The sequence below is a fragment of the Hippocampus guttulatus genome, chromosome 6 (genome assembly GCF_054856545.1).
Source record: "Hippocampus guttulatus isolate MCC_2025c chromosome 6, RoL_Hgut_1.0, whole genome shotgun sequence".
Taxonomy (NCBI): Eukaryota; Metazoa; Chordata; class Actinopteri; order Syngnathiformes; family Syngnathidae; genus Hippocampus; species Hippocampus guttulatus.
The window spans coordinates 6,183,552-6,202,572 of record NC_141266.1 but is presented as its reverse complement, the minus strand read 5'-3'; the positions used below and the strand labels follow the sequence as shown (position 1 = coordinate 6,202,572).

At 46.2% G+C, this 19,021-nt stretch overlaps 2 protein-coding genes across 5 annotated transcripts in view; both read left to right on the top strand.

The window, feature by feature from the left end:
- macf1b (microtubule actin crosslinking factor 1b) overlaps nucleotides 1-10,196 on the top strand; it is a 41,317-nt gene extending 31,121 nt beyond the window's left edge. For all 3 annotated transcript variants that reach the window (XM_086113302.1, XM_086113301.1, XM_086113300.1), the window contains 6 exons: nucleotides 2,414-2,568; nucleotides 2,660-2,734; nucleotides 2,834-2,951; nucleotides 4,142-4,287; nucleotides 4,433-4,553; nucleotides 4,997-10,196. In XM_086113302.1, the coding sequence (XP_085969428.1) occupies nucleotides 2,414-2,568; nucleotides 2,660-2,734; nucleotides 2,834-2,951; nucleotides 4,142-4,287; nucleotides 4,433-4,553; nucleotides 4,997-5,025 (644 nt within the window). In that variant the 3' untranslated portion in view covers nucleotides 5,026-10,196. The remainder of the gene's footprint in view (nucleotides 1-2,413; nucleotides 2,569-2,659; nucleotides 2,735-2,833; nucleotides 2,952-4,141; nucleotides 4,288-4,432; nucleotides 4,554-4,996) is intronic.
- Nucleotides 10,197-12,183: 1,987 nt separating this feature from the next.
- Nucleotides 12,184-17,721, top strand: slc52a3-2b (solute carrier family 52 member 3-2b). Of its 2 annotated transcripts, none has more exons than XM_086114489.1 (4): nucleotides 12,184-12,329; nucleotides 14,576-15,647; nucleotides 15,868-15,991; nucleotides 16,998-17,721. In XM_086114489.1, the coding sequence occupies exons 2-4, from the start codon at nucleotides 14,611-14,613 to the stop codon at nucleotides 17,208-17,210; spliced, it is 1,374 nt and encodes a 457-aa protein (XP_085970615.1). In that variant the 5' UTR covers nucleotides 12,184-12,329; nucleotides 14,576-14,610; the 3' UTR covers nucleotides 17,211-17,721. The 2 variants fall into 2 exon arrangements, with proteins under 2 accessions (XP_085970615.1, XP_085970616.1); XM_086114490.1 differs by lacking the exon at nucleotides 12,184-12,329 and adding an exon at nucleotides 12,351-12,500.
- The last annotated feature ends 1,300 nt before the right edge of the window (nucleotides 17,722-19,021 follow it).

Here is a 19,021-nt window from a genome sequence, read left to right as displayed (position 1 = left end):
AACGCTTCGGCTGCGCCTAGAAATTCTGTCCATAAAGGTTATGAACAGAATCGGCGACAAAGGGCAGCCTTGGCGGAGTCCTACCCCCACTGGAAACGATTCCGACTTACTGCCGGCAATGCGAACCAAACTCTGACATCGGTGGTATAGTGACCGAACAGCCCGTATCAGGGGGTTCGGTACCCCATACCCACAAAGCACCCCCCACAGAACTCCCCGAGGGACACGGTCAAACGCCTTCTCCAAGTCCACAAAACACATGTAGACTGGTTGGGCGAACTCCCTCGAGGACCCTGCCAAGGGTGTAGAGCTGGTCCACTGTTCCACGGCCGGGACGAAAACCACACTGCTCCTCCTCAATCTGAGGCTCGACTTCCTGACGGACCCTCCTCTCCAGCACCCCTGAATAGACCTTACCAGGGAGGCTGAGGAGTGTGATCCCTCTGTAGTTGGAACACACCCTCCGGTCCCCCTTTTTAAAAAGAGGGACTACCACCCCGGTCTGCCAATCCAGAGGCACTCTCCCTGTTGACCACGCGATGTTGCAGAGGCGTGTCAACCAGGACAGCCCCACAACATCCAGAGCCTTGAGGAACTCTGGGCGGATCTCATCCACCCCCGGGGCCTTGCCACCGAGGAGCTTTTTAACCACATCGGTGACTTCAACCACAGAGATAGGAGAGCCCACCTCAGAGTCCCCAGGCTCTGCTTCCTCCAAGGAAGGCGTGTTGGTGGAGTTGAGGAGGTCTTCAAAGTACTCTGCCCACCGATTCACAACGTCCCGAGTCGAAGTCAGCAGCGCCCCATCCCCACTGTACACAGTGTTAGTGGTGCACTGCTTCCCCCTCCTGAGACGTCGGATGGTGGACCAGAATTTCCTCGAAGCCGTCCGGAAGTCGGCGTCCATGGCCTCACCGAACTCTTCCCACGCTCGGGTTTTTGCCTCGGCGACCACCGAAGCTGCCTTCCGCTTGGCCAGTCGATACCCGTCAGCTGCCTCTGGGGTCCCACAGGCCATAAAGGCTCGATAGGACTCCTTCTTCAGCTTGACGGCATCCCTTACTGCTGGTGTCCACCAGCGAGTACGGGGGTTGCCGCCACGACAGGCACCAACCACCTTACGGCCACAACTCAGATTGGCCGCCTCAACAATAGAGGCACGGAACATGGTCCACTCGGGCTCAATGTCCCCCGCCTCCCCCGGAACATGGGAAAAGCTCTGTCGGAGGTGGGAGTTGAAACTCCTTCTGACAGGGGATTCCGCCAGACGCTCCCAACAAACCCTCATAATACGTTTGGGTCTGCCAGGACGGACCGGCATCTTCCCCCACCATCGGAGCCTACTCACCACCAGGTGGTGATCAGTTGACAGCTCCGCCCCTCTCTTCACCCGAGTGTCCAGAACATGCGGCCGCAAATCCGATGATACAACTACAAAGTCGATCATCGAACTGCGGCCTAGGGTGTCCTGGTGCCAAGTGCACATATGGACACCCTTATGCTTGAACAAGGTGTTCGTTATGGACAATCCGTGGCGAGCACAGAAGTCCAATAACAAAACACCACTCGAGTTCTGATCGGGGGGGCCGTTCCTCCCAATCACGCCCCTCCAGGTCTCACTGTCATTGCCCACGTGAGCATTGAAGTCCCCCAGCAGAACAAGGGAGTCCCCAGCAGGAGTACTCTCCAGCACACCCTCCAAGGACTCCAAAAAGGGTGGGTATGCTGAGCTGCTGTTTGGTGCATATGCACAAACAACAGTCAGGACCCGTCCGCCCACCCGAAGGCAGAGGGAGGCAACCCTCTCGTCTACCGGTGTGAACCCCAATGTACAGGCACTGAGCCGGGGGGCAATGAGTATGCCCACACCTGCTCTGCGCCTCTCACCTTGAGCAACTCCAGAGTGGAAGAGAGTCCAACCCCTCTCGAGAGAACTGGTACCAGAACCCAGGCTGTGTGTGGAGGCAAGTCCGACTATATCCAGTCGGAAATTCTCTGCCTCACACACCAGCTCGGGCTCCTTCCCTGCCAGAGAGGTGACATTCCATGTCCCAAGAGCTAGCTTCTGCAGCCGAGGATCGGACCGCCAGGGTCCCCGCCTTTGGCTGCCGCCCAGCTCACATTGCACCCGACCCCTTTGGCCCCTCTCATGGGTGGTGAGCCCATGGGAAGGGGGACCCACGTTGCCTCTTCGGGCTGTGCCCGGCCGGGCCCCATGGGTGTAGGCCCGGCCACCAGGCGCTTGCCAACGAGCCCCATGCCTATAAAGTTTTTTTCTGGACTGTAAGTATTGGATTGGATTGGCGTTCTCTTAGTATTTCCCTGAACCAATTGACCAATGACTCATAAAGATCCTCGTCACCATAGTACACCAGGTATTATACAGTTACAGTATGTATTAACGTTGTTGCAGAATTCCCCACCAACTCACTGGAAATGAATGCAGTGGCAAACATCTTTGACGTGAACAGTGATGGTTTCATCGATTACTATGAGTTTGTGAGTGCGCTGCACCCCAGCAGAGATCCTTACAGGAAAATGCTCGATGCAGATCAAATCACTGAAGAGGTACAAACAATGCTTACTAGCGAGACAATTACTTGCCGTGACTCGCATGTCCCACAAATGGTTCAACACTTTTCCATCTTCCTTTTTGCAGGTGAGCCGTCAGGTGTCACAATGTAATTGTCCCAAGAGATTTCAAGTAGAGCAGATCAGTGCCAATAGATACAGAGTGAGTTATCGTTTTGCCTTTACATGTGCCTCTTTGATGATTTTTACTTCACTAGCAATTTTTTTAACAGCTGATTTTCATTTGTTTAATTATGTGCAGTTTGGAGATTCACAACAGTTGCGGATGGTTCGAATGTTGCGGAGCACACTGATGGTCAGAGTGGGAGGAGGCTGGACTGCTCTAGATGAGTTCCTGGTGAAGAATGATCCCTGCAGAGGTAGCGTTACTGCAAACTAGCCTTGTCATAAAAACATTTTTACTTCAAGGCCACTGTTAGATGACAGACAGAATGTGTCAATAAACATAACAAATGCATGTCTAATGCTAAACAAATATGGATGGATAAGCAAGTCATTGATTCAAATGGCAAGATTGAGAATATATTCAGGGTTCCCGTGCATCCTGGAAAACCTGGAAAAGGAATATCAAAATTTCCAGTCATGGAAAACATGGAAATTGAGACAAAAAGGAAAATGTCCTGGGAAACCTTAATTTGTCCTGGAATATTATTTTTCCTCCCTCTGCTTCTCTCTGCCTTGTGGATGAACGCAAACGGATTAAACAGACCTATGTCTGTTTTCAGCTACCTTCAATGAGCAACACTGAGCTGTAGTGCTTTTCTGTTTCATCTGCTTCTTCACCTCCATGATCCGTCACCTTGTCGTGGTGGAGGGGTGTGCGTGTCCCAATGATCCTGGGAGCTAAGTTGTCTGGGGCTTTCGGCCCCTGGCAGGGTCACCCATGGAAACAGGTCATACTTGAGGGACCAGATAAAGAAAGCACGGCTCAGAGAGACCCTGTATAATGTTTGAGAAATTTGGATCATATTTTCCCCTTGCCCAGACGTGGGTCACCGAGCCCCCCCCTCTGGAGGCAGGGCTTGCTGGCGAGCACCTGGTGGCCCGGCCTACACCCATGGGGCCCGAAAAGGTAACGTGAGTCTCTCTTCCCATGGGCTCACCACCTGTGGGAGGGGCCGAAGGGTCAGGTGCTTTGTGAGCTGGGCGGCGGCAAAAGGCGGGGACCTCGACGGTCTGATCCCCGGCTCCAGAAACTACCTCGGGGGACATGGAATATCACCTCTCTGACAGTGAAGAAGCCTGAGTTGCTGTGCGAGAAGTTCCGAATAGATATAATCGGGCTCGCCTCCTCGCACAGCTTGAGCTCTGATACCAGTCCTCTCGAGAGGGGTTGGACACTCTTCCACTCTGGAGTTGCCCAAGGTGAGAGGCGCCGAGCAGGTGTGGGCATACTTCTGACCCCCTGGCTTGGTGTCTGTAGATTAGGGTAACTCCAAAAATGCACTTGTGTGCACTTGCCAACGTCAGGCTGTTATTTGATGAACGGTTATTATCAAATGAAATAAACACTTTTACAGCATCGTAAACACTACTCTTCTGTCAACAGTAAAAGGCCGGACCAACCTGAAGATCAAAGAGAAGTACTTGTCTCCCACAGGGAGCACCTCGAAAGGTTTGACCGTCAGCAGGTCCAACTCAAGCCTCAGTCTCTACAGCAGTGCCTCCGCCCCAACTAGCCCCATGACACGCAAGGCAAGCTATTACTTTCAAACAATTGGCACCTTTGGTTCGTAAAAGTCCACTCCCTTGCAGGTTACATCATAAAATGGCATTGACATTTACCAATGTAGATTATCTTACCAAAGACACCTGACTGCCAACTCTTTTCGCCTTTTAGGCTTTACTGCGCCGAAGTTTTTCAGGCGACCGTTGCGTTCGTCCTCGAAGTTCCATTGCTGCATTGGGATCTGAACTCCTGTTTGTAACAACAGAGGGACACACCTCTCTATCACCATCAGGTCAGGCAGTCACCGCCGTTACGTGTCAAGTAGTTACTATGTGGAAGGCAGTTTGTTGTTCACTTCATGATTGCATATACAGTACAGTCAATCCTCGGTTTTCGAACGTCTCTGTTCTCGACCAAATCGGTTTTTGACCAAAAATTTCGAATTTTTTATGCCTCGGATGACGACCGAATTTCTGTTTTCGAACAAACTGAGCGCACTTGAATGTGTCACTTGACTCCTCTTGCCTTCCTTACACGAGGAAGTGACGCTTCCTTGTTTAGCGTTCCATGATGAACAGATGTGTTCAATCAAGATTTTTTTAAAAGGAGCAAATCGAACAAATCGGTTTTCGAACAGCCTTCTGGAACAGATTATGGTCGAAAACCGAGGTATGACTGTATATAGATTTTTTTTTAAGACAACCAATCGCTTCGTTTTCATTCTTCACCCTCCAGAAGAGGCCGAGGGGCTGCTTCCCACATGATTGCCTCAGCCCCCAAAGCTCCACGTGTGCACTTAACCCAAGCAGCCTTATGGCCGTGAATGACAGACGCGAGAAGTGGGAGTGTTGTGATCGAAGGCACTGCAAAAGCAAACCCAAAAAGCGGACCCTGAAGAGAAAATACACAAGGTCAAAATACAGAAAGATCTGCAGCTTTGTGGTGTCTGTGGAAACTGAAGACCCTGAAACTGTCCTTTCAAGTGTGAAGAATGGTCATTTTTCATACCCCAGCTCCTGTTCATGCATGAGAATATAATTGCATTCGGAGTGGTGTTGTAAAGGTTTGGCATGGAAACTTAATGCATGGTAGTCTTTTTTTCTCGACGAGCATCATTTTCTGGTTTTATTATTACCTGAATCAGAAAGTGTCAACTGCTTTGCAGCAATTGTTTGTTTAACTTCGTAGTGGACTTTGGTGCTCGGCCATGAACATATGTATGAAAAAAAAGTGTGCTCACTTTGTGTCGCCCACTGAGTATCCAAAAACACCTAAAACCAAAACCACAATGAGTGTGCGAGGCTGCCGGATGTTGGTCCTCAAATGTATATTGTGAATTGTTTTTTTTGTTGTTGTTTTTTTTTTGGGTGCGAAGATGATATTGTTGGCAGGTCCACACCTTCAATGTACATCTTTTACTATTTCTGATGCCATGTTTTTAAGCGATCGTGCTTTGCTTGAATGCTTAAGCAATTTTAGGATGGTTTAATCATGGAAAATGGTGTTTCCAGCAATGACATTTTGACAAGCTGATTATTTTGTGAAGATTGTTTTTGTTGTTTGTATTTTTATCGAACATTGCTGTGAAAGTCTCGCTTTGATTTTTCCTTTTTTACTGCAGTACGGGTTTCTGCTTTTTCCTTTTCTTCTTTCTTCACCTACTAAGCACTTTCTGTGTCTGACTACTTTACAATTGGATATATAAGCAAGAATAGTTGTGAGATACATTGTAGAATCTGAAACTAATGTTTTTGTACATATTCAAAAAGTAATCTGTCTTTTCAAGAATACAGACTTTAGAATTTACAGTACCGGTACTTTTGATTCTGCTTGCCTAGCCAGCAAACCTGTACCAAAAGTGTGTCTTGTTGCTTGTGTTTCATTCTGTAATGTCTCTTTTTGTCAGCACATACGCAAACTACACAATTGCACCCACTGCTTCATTGCTTGATTCAGTATGTGGTATATGAGAGATACCACGGAACTTTATCCTTGTGTAATAATAATAAATGCTCTTGCGATGCGGAGGCCCAGTCTCATTCGGCTGGGTCGTCGCAGTGCGTAGAGCCGATCAGTTTCACCAGGGCCCACCAATGACCACGGTCATGAGCCAGGTCCGCTGGCATCCTCCAGGGTAAGGCCCTGGTGTTTGAGATCCTCTCTGATGACATCAAGCCATCTGGTGTGGGGTCTGCCCCGTGGCCTTTTCCAGCCGGCTGTCGCTGGATCAAATGAGAAGATGGCACGAGTTGGGTGTTCCGGGGGTAATCGGAGGAGATGTCCAAGCCAACGGATGCGCCTCTGAGCGGCCAGTCGGGATGCAGGGGGCTGAAGAGTGTGTTTTCGGAGGTCTGAGTTGGTAACATGGAGGTGCCAGCTGATGTTCAAGATGGTTCTGAGTGACCTGCTGTCAAAGCCGTCGATCCTCTTGGCCAGGGTCTTGTTTAAAGGCCAGGATTCTGCACCATACAGGAGGATGGGAAGAAGTGCTGAGTTATAAATGCGCATCTTGGTCTTTTGGGACACTGAGTGGTGGCGCCAGAAGGGCCGCCACAGTGACTGCATAGACGCGGCCGCGAGGGCGCGTCTGCGGTCAATCTCTGGCTTGAGATCGCCGCTGCTAGTAATAGTGGAGCCGAGGTAGATGATGGAATTGACGAATTGCACTTCGTCTGTGCCAAAGAACAGGGGGGAGGGGTGGGGTCCGTCACCGATATACATACGTTTGGTGTTCTGCCAGCTTACTTGGAGGCCCAGCTTTGCTGCTTCTGTTTGGTATATGGAGAGAGCACTGCTGAGGTCTTGGAGGGAGTTGCTGAACAGGGTGGTGTCATCAGCGTATTCAAGGTCGGTCAGGTGGAAGTTGCCGAACGACACGCCTGAGACTTGCTCCCGGGCTCGGATCATAAGGTGGTCAATGACACGGTTAAATAGGTCAGGAGCGGCCACGCAGCCCTGTCTGACCCCGCTGTTAATGGGGAACCACTCTGAGTCCTTCCCATTCACACGAACACAGCTCTCTGAGTTGTTGTAGAGTCGCTGGAACAATGTGGTTATTTTGGGTGGCACTCCAAGGTATTTCAGAATGTTCCAAAGGGAGAGGTGGTCAACTGTATCAAAGGCAGCTTTGAGATCTATGAAGGCTATAAAGAGATGTTGGTCCTTCCGAAACTCTCTGACCTTCTCAACAATGAGTCTAACTGCGGAGATGTGATCTATAGTGGACCGGTTGGGCATGAAGCCAGCTTGTTGGGGGCAGCGATGGCTTCGAATGGCGGGAAGGGCGCGGGTGAGAAGGATCCGGGTGAACAGTTTTGCGGGTATGGAGAGCAGTGAGATGCCTCTGTAGTTGTTGCAGAGTTGCTTGTCGCCTTTCCGCTTCCAGAATGGCAGAATGAAGCCTCGGGTCCAGTCTGTGGGGGGCTGTTCTGCCACCCACTCATGGTTAATGATGTGGGTGAGCCACTGGGCCATGGAGTCACCACCTCCTTTGAGCAGCTCTGCAGTGATGGCACAGATTCCAGGGGCCTTGTGATTTTTTAGTGATTTTATTGCTGCTCTGACCTCGTCGATTGTGATTGGGTCAGTTTTGCAGTTGGCAGCAGTAACAAGACAGGGGTCGGTGGGAACTGGAGGATGATGAAGGAGGTTGCTGAAGTGCTCTTTCCAGCGTTCAAGGCAGTCTATTTCAGTGGTGATGCGATTTCCACTGGCATCCTTCATGAGGACGGTCTTGATGCGTGGTCCGATACGGGCTTGGCGCAGCATTTGAAAGACCTGTCTAAGGTCATTGCGCTGTGTAAGGTCGTTCAAAACCCTTCTCAAAACTCACTTGTATTCTTTGGCATTCGACTCAGCATGACTTAGTTTTGTTCTTGGTTTTACTGTTTGGTGCTTTCTACCGCCTTTATTACCGATTTGTCTTACTGTTTATTGTGCATGTTAAATTGCTCCATGTACAGCAATTTGTATGCAGCGATGGCTGTTTGAAAGTGCTCTATAAATACAGTTGACTTGACTTGACTTGTGCTGCTGATTCCATGCGTTCAGCCTCTTCTCCCCAGTATCTCTCCCTGTCAGTTGCAATTGCTGCATTTCGTGCTGCATTCAGCCTCCGGTACTCTGTGATATCACCGCGCAGGCGAGCAGCACGGCGGCGGTCAATGATGTCGAGGGTCAGCTGTGAGATCCATGGTTGTTTGGGAAGAGATCTTGATCTTCCCAATACATCCTGGGCAGACTGGTTCACCTTTAGTTTGAAAGTCTCCCAGTCCGCGATGTCATCATCGGCCAGGGCGGTGAAGGCATTGGTCATGGAGCGGTGATATGCAAAGGCAGTGGTGGGGTCGCAGAGTCTGGAAGACATTAAGCATGGTTGTGGCCTGATAGATGGGTCTGCTCGTATTTGAAGTCGTAGCTGGGCAACCAACAGGCGGTGGTCAGTGTTGCCCAACTGTGCTCCTCTGAAGACCCTGCAGTTGGTGACGGAGGATCGCCAGCGGCGGGAGATGATGATGTGGTCTATCGCCTTCCGGGTTCTTCCATCAGGACTATACCAGGTCCAGTGATGGATCTGCTTGCGGGGGAACCATGTGTCGGTGATACAGAGGTTATTTGAATGGCAGAGGAGAAGCAGACGTTTGCCGTTATCATTTGTGGTGTTGTCGACAAAGGTGGTGCCAATGGGTTGTGTGGGGGTTCGGTGAGATGGTCCTTCTCTGGAGGAGGAAGAGAAGGTTGCATTGGTGTCAGTGAGGATGATGACGATGTCATGTGGTGGGGTTTGGCTAACGACCTGATGGAGTTGGTCGAAGAAGGTGTCCTTCACTGTATCATCGGCGACATCTGTGGGGGCATAAGCAACGATGACTGTCATCTTGCCATGTCGGTGGAGGAACCGTGCAGACAGGAGTCGATCGTTAATTGGGATCCAGCTGATAAGTGATTGGCGTGTATGTTTGGACATGGCCAGCGCAACTCCATGGAGGCCCGTCTGGATTTCAGGGCCACTCCATATGAAGCAGTGTTCTCCTGCTGTAATTTCGCCGCTGCCTTGCCATCTTGATTCACACAGGCCCGCCATGGTGATTTTGTAGCGGGAGAGCTCCAAGGACAGCAGTGAAGGAGCTCCAGCCCGAAGAAGCGTTCGGACGTTCCATGTAGCAATGCGCGTCTTCAGGCGTAGGTCAATCCATACTCGTTGGTCGGGGGCGTTCCTATGTCTTGTCTTGGTTTGGGCAGTCCGGTTTCTTCTGGTCGGTTTCGTAACAATAAATTTCTCCTGAGTGGGTTGTTGGCCCTCTGCAGGATAGTCGGATGATGGGGCTACCATCTTAGCGGCGTACCGACACACCGTTGGGACATTGTTAGTCTGGAACCTCCCCGGAAGACCGGCCTCCCAAGGGAGACCCTAGCTGGAGCAAGCTCCAGACGGTAACGCTCTCCGGATCATTGGAACACACAAGCCTCCTTGCCACGGCAAGGCCAGGACCCATATCCTTGTGTGATATGAAATAATATTTCCCTTGGGGGAAATGTCAACCCACTGCAATGTAGAAAGTCAGCATCAATATACCATTTTTTTTGTTCTTGTTTTTAAGATCTGACATGACAGACAGCAGTTGAAATACTGGAGGGCAGTAGCATTTGGTCTATGCAGTTGAATTGATTAATTCGATGTTTTTACAGCTTGGAATACGCCTTTATATCCTATTGTCCTTTTGGCCTCAATTTGTTTGTATTGGGATATGGGTTATACTGTGGGCAAAAAACAAGAACAAACAAAAAACAACATTTCAACTCAATTACTATGCACCCTGAACTTAATCTACTGTACATGTTTCTGTACCCAGCACTCATTACAATGTTAGTGACCTCTCGCTATAGGTCACTAGTCATTTTCTGTTTACCAATAAATGCTTCATTTCTTACAAAATTCAAATCTTGGTTGTGATGATTGCCGCAGTGTGATTCCATGCTGATTTGGGTGAATTTTATGTGCAAATACGTTGCCCTTTTTTGCCATTACTTGTCATGTTTTGCCATCACAAGTCGTACTCGTAGTAGTAGTAGCCCTTCCGAAAAAGTAGTCCACTATATGATTTATACCTTCGAAAGTATACTCCAGTAAGTGTACTTTTATATACCAAATTGGAACAAATTAAGTATACTATACGTATCTGTCTGTATACTGTCGAGTGCAAGCCTCGTATACTGACTGTAAGCATACGTCTGTGAAGTTTATAAAAATAGAGGATTTAAAAAGTATACTGTCTCTAATTTAACATAAAAAAAGTTTTACTGAAAATATACTTGAAGAAACTACTTTTTGCTAAAGTAGTAGTAGGACCTGTCGTAGTAGCTGGTGATGGCCATCATAGAGTAGTGATATGTGAAAATGTAGGCCAGGCTTGCATACATAGATCGCTGTTATAAAACGATGAAGTCTCAGTGGTAGAAATTGTATCTGTGGATCCTCATCTCAATTTGCTCTCCTGCTGGGGGAAAACAAAACAAACAAACAAAAGAAAACTAGTCTTTCCATTAACAGCCAGAGCTGAAACACAGTCATACTGGTTTAAATACAGAGGCCAGCAGTTTTCAAAAATAAAGCAAGAGCATTGCTTTCTGAAAGTCCTGACCATGACCCCACATCACAACATGCTGCTGCAAGGCTTTTTATCAAAGCAAGTATTATGCTCGCTACTCCGCGGCCCCTTTGGCTCACATACCGTGCACTATCTGGGACGATGAACCGGAAAATTTGACTTGAATCATCCTTAAAAACCCCTCAAGAGAAAGCTCACACACTGTTATTTAAATAATTTATGTACAACTACTTGAAAAAAAACCCACAGTAAGTAATCTTGTTTTATTGTGAAGTCGAAGTGAAATATATAGTATGGAATATAGAATGTTTGTGCAGTTTGAAGAAATGGCACCTTTCTCAAGGGCTTGAAAATGTATAAATCCAGCAATAAATCCCACTTTTTATGTTTTTTGTTGTAGGTTTGGTTCTCACGATGTATCTTTATTACATTCTTTCTGATACTGAATTTTGCTCCGTCCTTCCTCTCTTCTTTCTTACCTCCTGCTACCCTCCTTCCCTTCCTCCACCCGGACATGTTTCCTTGGACTTTGGTTCCCAGGCTGGACCCCTGGCTAAACCCTCAGTAGTCACATGACAACATCCAGAGATCCAGATTAGTAAAATGCTGGAGTCAAAGTGAATAATGCAGACAGGAGCATCAAAAGGCATCCACTGATTTGCTGGAAGATGTCTTTTTCGCTGCAGACTTTCCTGTACGGTTGTGAAACCTTTCAGGAAAGCTGACTCATCATTTCCAATCTGCACGGGCAGGTAGGTCGTATTGGATGCCATTTGCAATGATTACAAAATAATTGCAAAAACTAATTTTGAATGAAAAAAAGATGTATGTTCATATATGATATTATTATTATCACCATCATCATCACCAGACATTTTTTTAATATGAATTAGGGCTGGACAATTATGAAGGAAAGAATAATCACAATTATTTGGACTCAAATCCCGATTATTCAAATGATTATTCATTGATTTCAAAACAAGTACAGTATTTATTCAACAACTAAAACTCAACTACTACTCAAAACGATCATCATGGCCTCATGTCCATTCATCCCTGCATGTTGAACACTCTTCTTGAACATTCTCATTCTCTTCTTTTTGTCAAATACAAAATGACCTTGTCAATATGTGAAATTCAGTTCTTGAATTTTCATTCTGCTACAACCACACCTTTGATGACTTGCATCTTTGCCTATTGGGCGGCATGGATCAATTTCGTGGTCGTTTTCCCAAATCCGAGGTTCGTGGTTCAATACCTGGTCATTGCGCATGCGCAGCTCCGCCTTTCGTGGTCTGCCACAGAAAACCGAAAGTGTCATGGTAGCCGGCACGCGCACACGTACAATATACGCGCGCGCTCATATAGACGCGTTTACGACTGCCGCAGCAGAGTGAAGTCATACAAGTGGGACGGTTTGTGGAAGTCGTGAGAGGAGAGTTCCATGTGACCGGAACACGGTAAGCGGCTCGGTTTTTAGACGTGGTGTAAGTGAATGTGAGACGACTGGATGATCGTTTCAACGTTTACTGAGGTTTCGAAGTCACTTACCTCCTATACATCGTCTTTTTGACATCTATGGTTTCACCACGTTATTGCCGTTCATTATGTGCCGTGACGTATTTACCTTGGTGAGTCTATTGTACGTTGCATCCACAAGCTGCTTTTTATAGGACCAGCGTGGTAGTGTGTGAAAGTTCATGGCATCCTTCACCAGAGGAGAAGAGAAGGTCAACGACGACAGTCGTGAGCTGGAAAATACTCCATTTTTGTTAGAGTTGGTGTTCTGAATACCACAAGCATTTAATGTTCTAAACATGCATACGTAAACGCAAGACTCTTTTAAAATTGGATCATGAGCCCCTTTTCCACAAAACAAGCCCAGGAACAATTAGTTACTGGTCATGGGACAAGTCCAAAGTTCCCGTGGCCCAGGTTGTTTTTCATTTTTCACTGCAACTCATAGTCCTGGGTATATCATGCAATCATGACATATTCAAGGGAGGTGATGTCTTACCTTTTTACTCATTACTGACATTCTACGGCTCGCAAACATTGCAATTAACAGAAAATACTTTGAAGATAGATACTTTTAATGTTAGTGTATTCTTTTACATTTAATCTAAGTTTAAATTGGATCATTTTAAAATATACAATCAGTATTTGAATGTGTCACTGTGAAAGTGGTGTTGCTCGTGCATATCTTTTAATTTAGCCTTGTTCTTTGACACAGTTGAAAACTGATTTTCCTTTGCAATGCCATGCAGGCTGCAAACAGTCTGTGAGGCAGTGGTTTTTATATTTATATGTATATTTCAGGGGGTGGGGAGATTTTTCCATAATACACATAACAGCGGAACCTACAGTATATGTAGTCTGTCATGGAAGTTAATATGCAAGGTTTTGTAGATTGGATGTTTGCATGGTAAGTTTAGAAAAACAACAAACAAATTGTAGATTACAGCTTTTTATGTGTGCAAGTTAATACAAAACAAACAGCCAGAAGCCTGGCTGAATTTCCCAGTCCTGCTCTCAGGCCAACTTGACATTGTCCACAACTTGGAGGAATGTCTGCCTGGCCACCTGCCATTTTCTGCCCTGGTGAATTCTTTGCTAGCGATTTCCATTCTCTGTGAATCTAAGGCCCCATCCCTTGTGCGCTTTCCTCTGACATAGAAATGTAAAATTAGTACGTTGATAACAGAATTGTCCTCCAAGTTACCGTATGAGAAATGTCCGACTGACATTGGCCAACGCTGAATATAGAGTTGCTGCTTGGTGGCCTTATGGAAAGCTTACATTTGTCCCTGCGAGTCCGTCCATAACAGCTGTAAATCAAAAAATACGCAGAAAAATGTCCCAGTTTAGTTTGAGAGGGTATGTCAGTGATGAATACATATATTTGCATTTTATCTTGAATAATTTGTTTTCTTTTCATGTATTTATTCATTTACATTTTTAGAATTTAAAATGCAATACATTTTTATTTCAATCATGACTGGAGTACGTTTTATTTTCCTCTCTCTTTGTTGTCAACCTGTGCATATTAAAGTGGCTTACTCCTACTACTAACTTTTATCGACTCTATTCGTTATTTGGATAAATCCACAATCTTGCTTTTATGAATACTGTATTTGGGTCTATGTGGTGTAAGTAAAACTGTTGTGTAGACAAAGCCTTTTTTGTTTTCCCATCAAATTTTAAGAGACCTGATTTGTGAGTGGCGTGCGCATACACATGCGGTCATTCGCAGCTCTGTGTGATATGGCCTTAGATTGTTGTTGCCAGCTAGCAAAAACGTTAGCACAACGTTACTGGTTAACTTGCTCGGCAGAGAAGCTAAAAGTTTTCCTCATTTGATTAAAAAAAAAAAAAAACTTGCTGACCGGATTGAGCGAAGAGAAGACAAAAAAATAGACAACAGCAGAGAAAATGGATATTGCTCAGATAAAGTTTGCTGGGGGAAAAAAAGCCACAGTTGAAGCATCGGTAGTGTAACTGCATTTCTGTCACTGCCATGAATGACAGTTGATGCATTCTTCCTGTTCACCTCCAAAACTGTTAAATAAAACTGGTATCTCACCAAAAAGTCCTCTTCATGATAACATTCAAGAAGATTGAGCCAATCTATCAATTTTTTTGTTGTTGTTGTTTATCCCCCCCACCAAATCATTTGATCAAACTGCCCTTTCTTCATGTGTTTCAGATTGTATTGTTCTTCACTTCCTCAACGCCGCCATCATGTCAGTGCTGACTCACGTGCTGGCATGTTTGTTTGGCATGGGCTCCTGGGTGGCAATCAACGGAATGTGGGTGGAGCTCCCGCTGATTGTGCCACAGCTCCCCGAGGGTTGGTTCCTGCCATCCTACCTCACGGTCCTCATCCAGATGGCCAACGTCGGCCCCTTGGTCATCACCGCGATGCATCATTTTCGACCAGGAGTGCTGGATGAGAAGCCGGTTGTCTACTGCATCGTCGTGTTGGGGATCCTTGCGACATTCCTTTTGGCTTTCCTCTGGAAGCACACAGTGACAATAGGGAGCACCCCGTACAGTGCGCCCCTCTTGATATTATGTTTCCTTCTCTCTGTGGTGGACTGCACCTCCTCCGTCACCTTTCTGCCTTTCATGATGCGTCTGTGCCCCCAGTACCTCACCACCTACTTTGCAGGCGAAGGCCTCAGTGGTCTGGTGCCTGCGCTGGTGGCTCTTATTCAAGGTGTTGGTGTAGTCCGTTGTCACAATGCCACTTTGACAGTTTCGTTGAACAAAACGCTTGACAATTCCACCGTTGAAAGTTGGGAGCTCCAAGCTGTGTATCAACCAGCCAAATTCTCCGCTCAGGTCTTCTTCCTGTTCCTCAGCTTGATGATGGTGGTTTGCTTGATAGCCTTCGCCCTACTCAACCATCACCCAGCTGTGGCTCGGGAGAAGAAGAAGCTGTATTTCAGGGAAGAAGTGAAGTCGGGAAAGAAAGAGCAAGTTTTCCCTTTACGCACACACACAGAAACACCAGAGCAAAAGCCAATGTTAAATCCCTTCGAGCCTGAAAGGAGGAAACCTCGCAGCTCCTTTGGCAGGGGCACATACAGCAACTCCGAGGTGGCTTTCATCTTTGTTGTCCTGGCTTGGGTGAACGCTCTGACCAATGCGGTGCTGCCATCAGTGCAGTCTTACTCCTGCCTGCCTTACGGGAACCAGGCCTACCATCTGGCTGCCACAATGGCGGCTGTTGCCAACCCACTGGCCTGTTTCATTGCCATGTTTATGCCGATCAGGTACGTGTGACGAACGGTGCATTCTGAAAGTCCAAATATAAGCTGGTCAAAGGCTAAATATTTCTTTAACGACACCTGCTAGAGCTAAAGCTCAAGAAGCATAGTGGCATGTATGCTGGGGTTCTAATAATCACTTCATGAATCGTGTTCTTTTATCAAAATGTTTCAAGGCGAAAAATATGGGTTTTCCTTTCATGTGTAGTTCTTTGCTTCCATCCAGGTCACTCATCTTCATGTGTCTTCTGACTGTGTTTGGCACTGGATTCGGAGCTTACATCATGACAATGGCTGCTCTTAGTCCGTGTCCTCTGCTGGTCCACAGCGCATCTGGGACTGCCGTTATAGTAAGACTTCTTCAACTCTCAAGCATTTAATTTAAACACTTATCACCGAGAACATTATACCTACAGTAAATTATGCAGGCACGACGCCAGGATCTGTTTCTGCCAACGGGGGGATTTCATGACTTCACGTCTCTCTAATTTCAACCCAAGTATGATACGCATGTCGCAAGTGACACCTCAAGGGGTCGCTGTAGCCCTTTGGCCAAATCCCTGTTCAATAGGAACAGTGTATGCGGCAGTGATGCCAGTTTCCGTGAGGTTCCAGGGCGATTGGTTGGCTCACGCTATGCTCAACCGCATATTGCTTCAAGTTGAAATGGTTTGAGACCCTATGATGCCAAGGAGTAACTCCGCGGTAGATCTGTCGAGCGGCAGACACAGTTCTGCCGCTACCTGCTACTCTTTTAGGTTTGGGACAGGCTACTGTTCTTGAGAGCTTGCCTGACAAGTGGTCTGTTGAGCCGGGCGGGTGTGTTTGTAAAGTGTCGGCTAACTAGATTCTTTAGATCTGGTTCTCTGTACGGTATTTGTTTTCTGATTTCTAACACGGCTATGGCACCCCCTAGTGCGAATGATGTCAGTTTTTGAGAGCAGTACAAGAGGTTTGGGACACAATATCAACATGGTGCGGTGCAGTACAACAGCAGATGTAGATTCTTTAACATATCTAAATGACCAATAGCCCGCTATTTTAATTAACGTCGTAGGTCTGCATTCACCTCTCGCCTCATCTTTGAAAGGTAAAAACTGATGAGGCCGTTTCAACGGTGAAAAGGACCAGCACTGAAATATTTCATATAGCTGTTACACAACCCCAAGTTATCTAATGTTAGAAGACAGGTTATTTTCAGTCACGTAGCATCCTAATAGATTGTAACACACTGACAGTGGCAGATGTATTATAATAAGATAAGATATCCTTTATTTGTCCCAATACATAAATACCATAGTTAATTGTTATATTCGATTTTTCTTGTTCATGTATTTTACATCTTGTGTCCTTCAGGTGCTGGTTTGGATCCTATTTGTTCTCTCCCTGTCCTATGTAAAGGTAATAATTGGAGTAATTCTCCGGGATGAGGGCCATACCGCCCTTGTGTGGTGTGGGGCAGTTGTCCAGTTGGGCTCCATGGTAGGCGCCCTTTCCATGTTTCCGCTGGTAAGCATCTATGGCCTTTTCAAGTCAGGCGACGCCTGCAACACCAAGTGTCCGACGTGACAGAGAGGTGCTTAAAACACTGCTGTACACACCAGAAAGTCAACATGCACTTGGACTGTAATATGGGCACATGGGTGGGAGTGTTAAAAAGCCTTACCGATTTTCAACTCTTCAACAGAGCTGAGTAGCCTCAGGTGTTTATCTGCCACTTCATCTTGCTGTGTAAACAGACTCGGTCACAGGTGGTAGGTTTCTTGTTTGACCGGCACTGTCCGTATCAGTCTTCTGAAAGAGAAAAACTCCAAATGTATTGCTGCGTTTGTTTTTGTTTTGTTTATTTGTTTTGCATTGTAAGTTCCTTATCAAATGCTAAAGATGTCAGCTATTTATTAACATATGATTATAGAAATAGTTTGAGTGCACCTCTAATATGTGGTATTTTTTTCTTTCTTTCTAAATGAATACGTTGATAACAGAGCACGTTGTTACATCAAAATACAAACTGCTGTCTAATGTTACATGGGTGGAGAAACTGTTGAATGAATGTAAAATAAAACCAACGTGAAAATTCTCTGGCGTCTTTCTTTTTTTTTTAATTTTTATTTCGGCTGTATGACATTATTTCTGCACATATATTGTTCCTTTTTGTGTTACGATGGTAAATTGTTTAAAAATGACATACATTACTGCAAAATAGTGCATTTATGAGTGTAATATCAGATCAATGGCTATCTGTGCTAATCCACCCCCCAACCATATTGCTAAATATATTGTCAGGGCAATGCCCCTTTGAAAGTGCATATTCGCAAGTTTTTTTTGTAATTGTATCAATTTAACGCCAATAGCAATTGTGATCTCCTTAAGTAGTGAAACTGATTACGCTTTGTGCTTGTGTATTTTGTTTTGTGGAAGCCTTAACTTGCACATGTTGTAAATGAACACTAGGTGTCTCTGTCCGACTGGGATAACAAAGAGATTCGACGCTCCATTTCCTCAAACTTAACAAACGATATCACGTAAAATACATTTCATAATTTAAAAACCCAAATATGAGCTATGCTTGAATGAGGACTGAATTACCCCCCCATGCACCCAAATGCCGTCTTACTTTGGGGGTGGCCCGGTGATGCATCCCCCTGGAGGGGGTCTGCCCGTATTCCAGCGTCTGCATCATATCCCCCCCACACTCTAAATCAGAGACTGTATGTGTGTAAGGAGTGTGTTCATTTTTCTTTCTTTTAATCCACAGGGACAGGTAAGAATGAGAAAGTCATAACTAGTCAGTGTCTGATTCAGATCCCAGAGGTTCCTTGTGAACATCTGGGGTCATCATCTCCGTGTGGCTCATACATCACCAGCAGGCTCTTATCTCTTGCAGTAGTTTCTATGACTTATGGTGTTCTTTGTGTAAATACTGCAGACACGTTTGGAAGGATTTGCAAGGGGGGTGACTGAGGCCGCACATTTAAACGGGCCTCTTTGACAATGGGCAGAATAAAAATGTGGGTGGCCCGTATTTATAAAAGCAAATAGTGTTAAGAGTACACTCTTCTTTAAGTTCGTATTTATCTTTCTGTACTTCATGTGAAAACATTTTCTCCTTTTTTCCAGAAACTCTCCCTCTGCTTCCTGCACGTTTGTGTCCATAATTTCAATCCAAAACACATGAGTAAATATCCGCATTCGTGCTGCTTTTTAATGTCCAGTTATGGGACTGCAGTGTGCCGAGAAATATTGAATTTTGCCAAGCGGCCAGGAACGATCACGTCTCGCCTGCTGTTATGCAATCGTCCATTCCCCACTCACAATGCAGTGTCTGCTAAAACCTCGATGAGAGAGGCAGGGGGACGGGTGCGGTGGGGGTGTCTCGG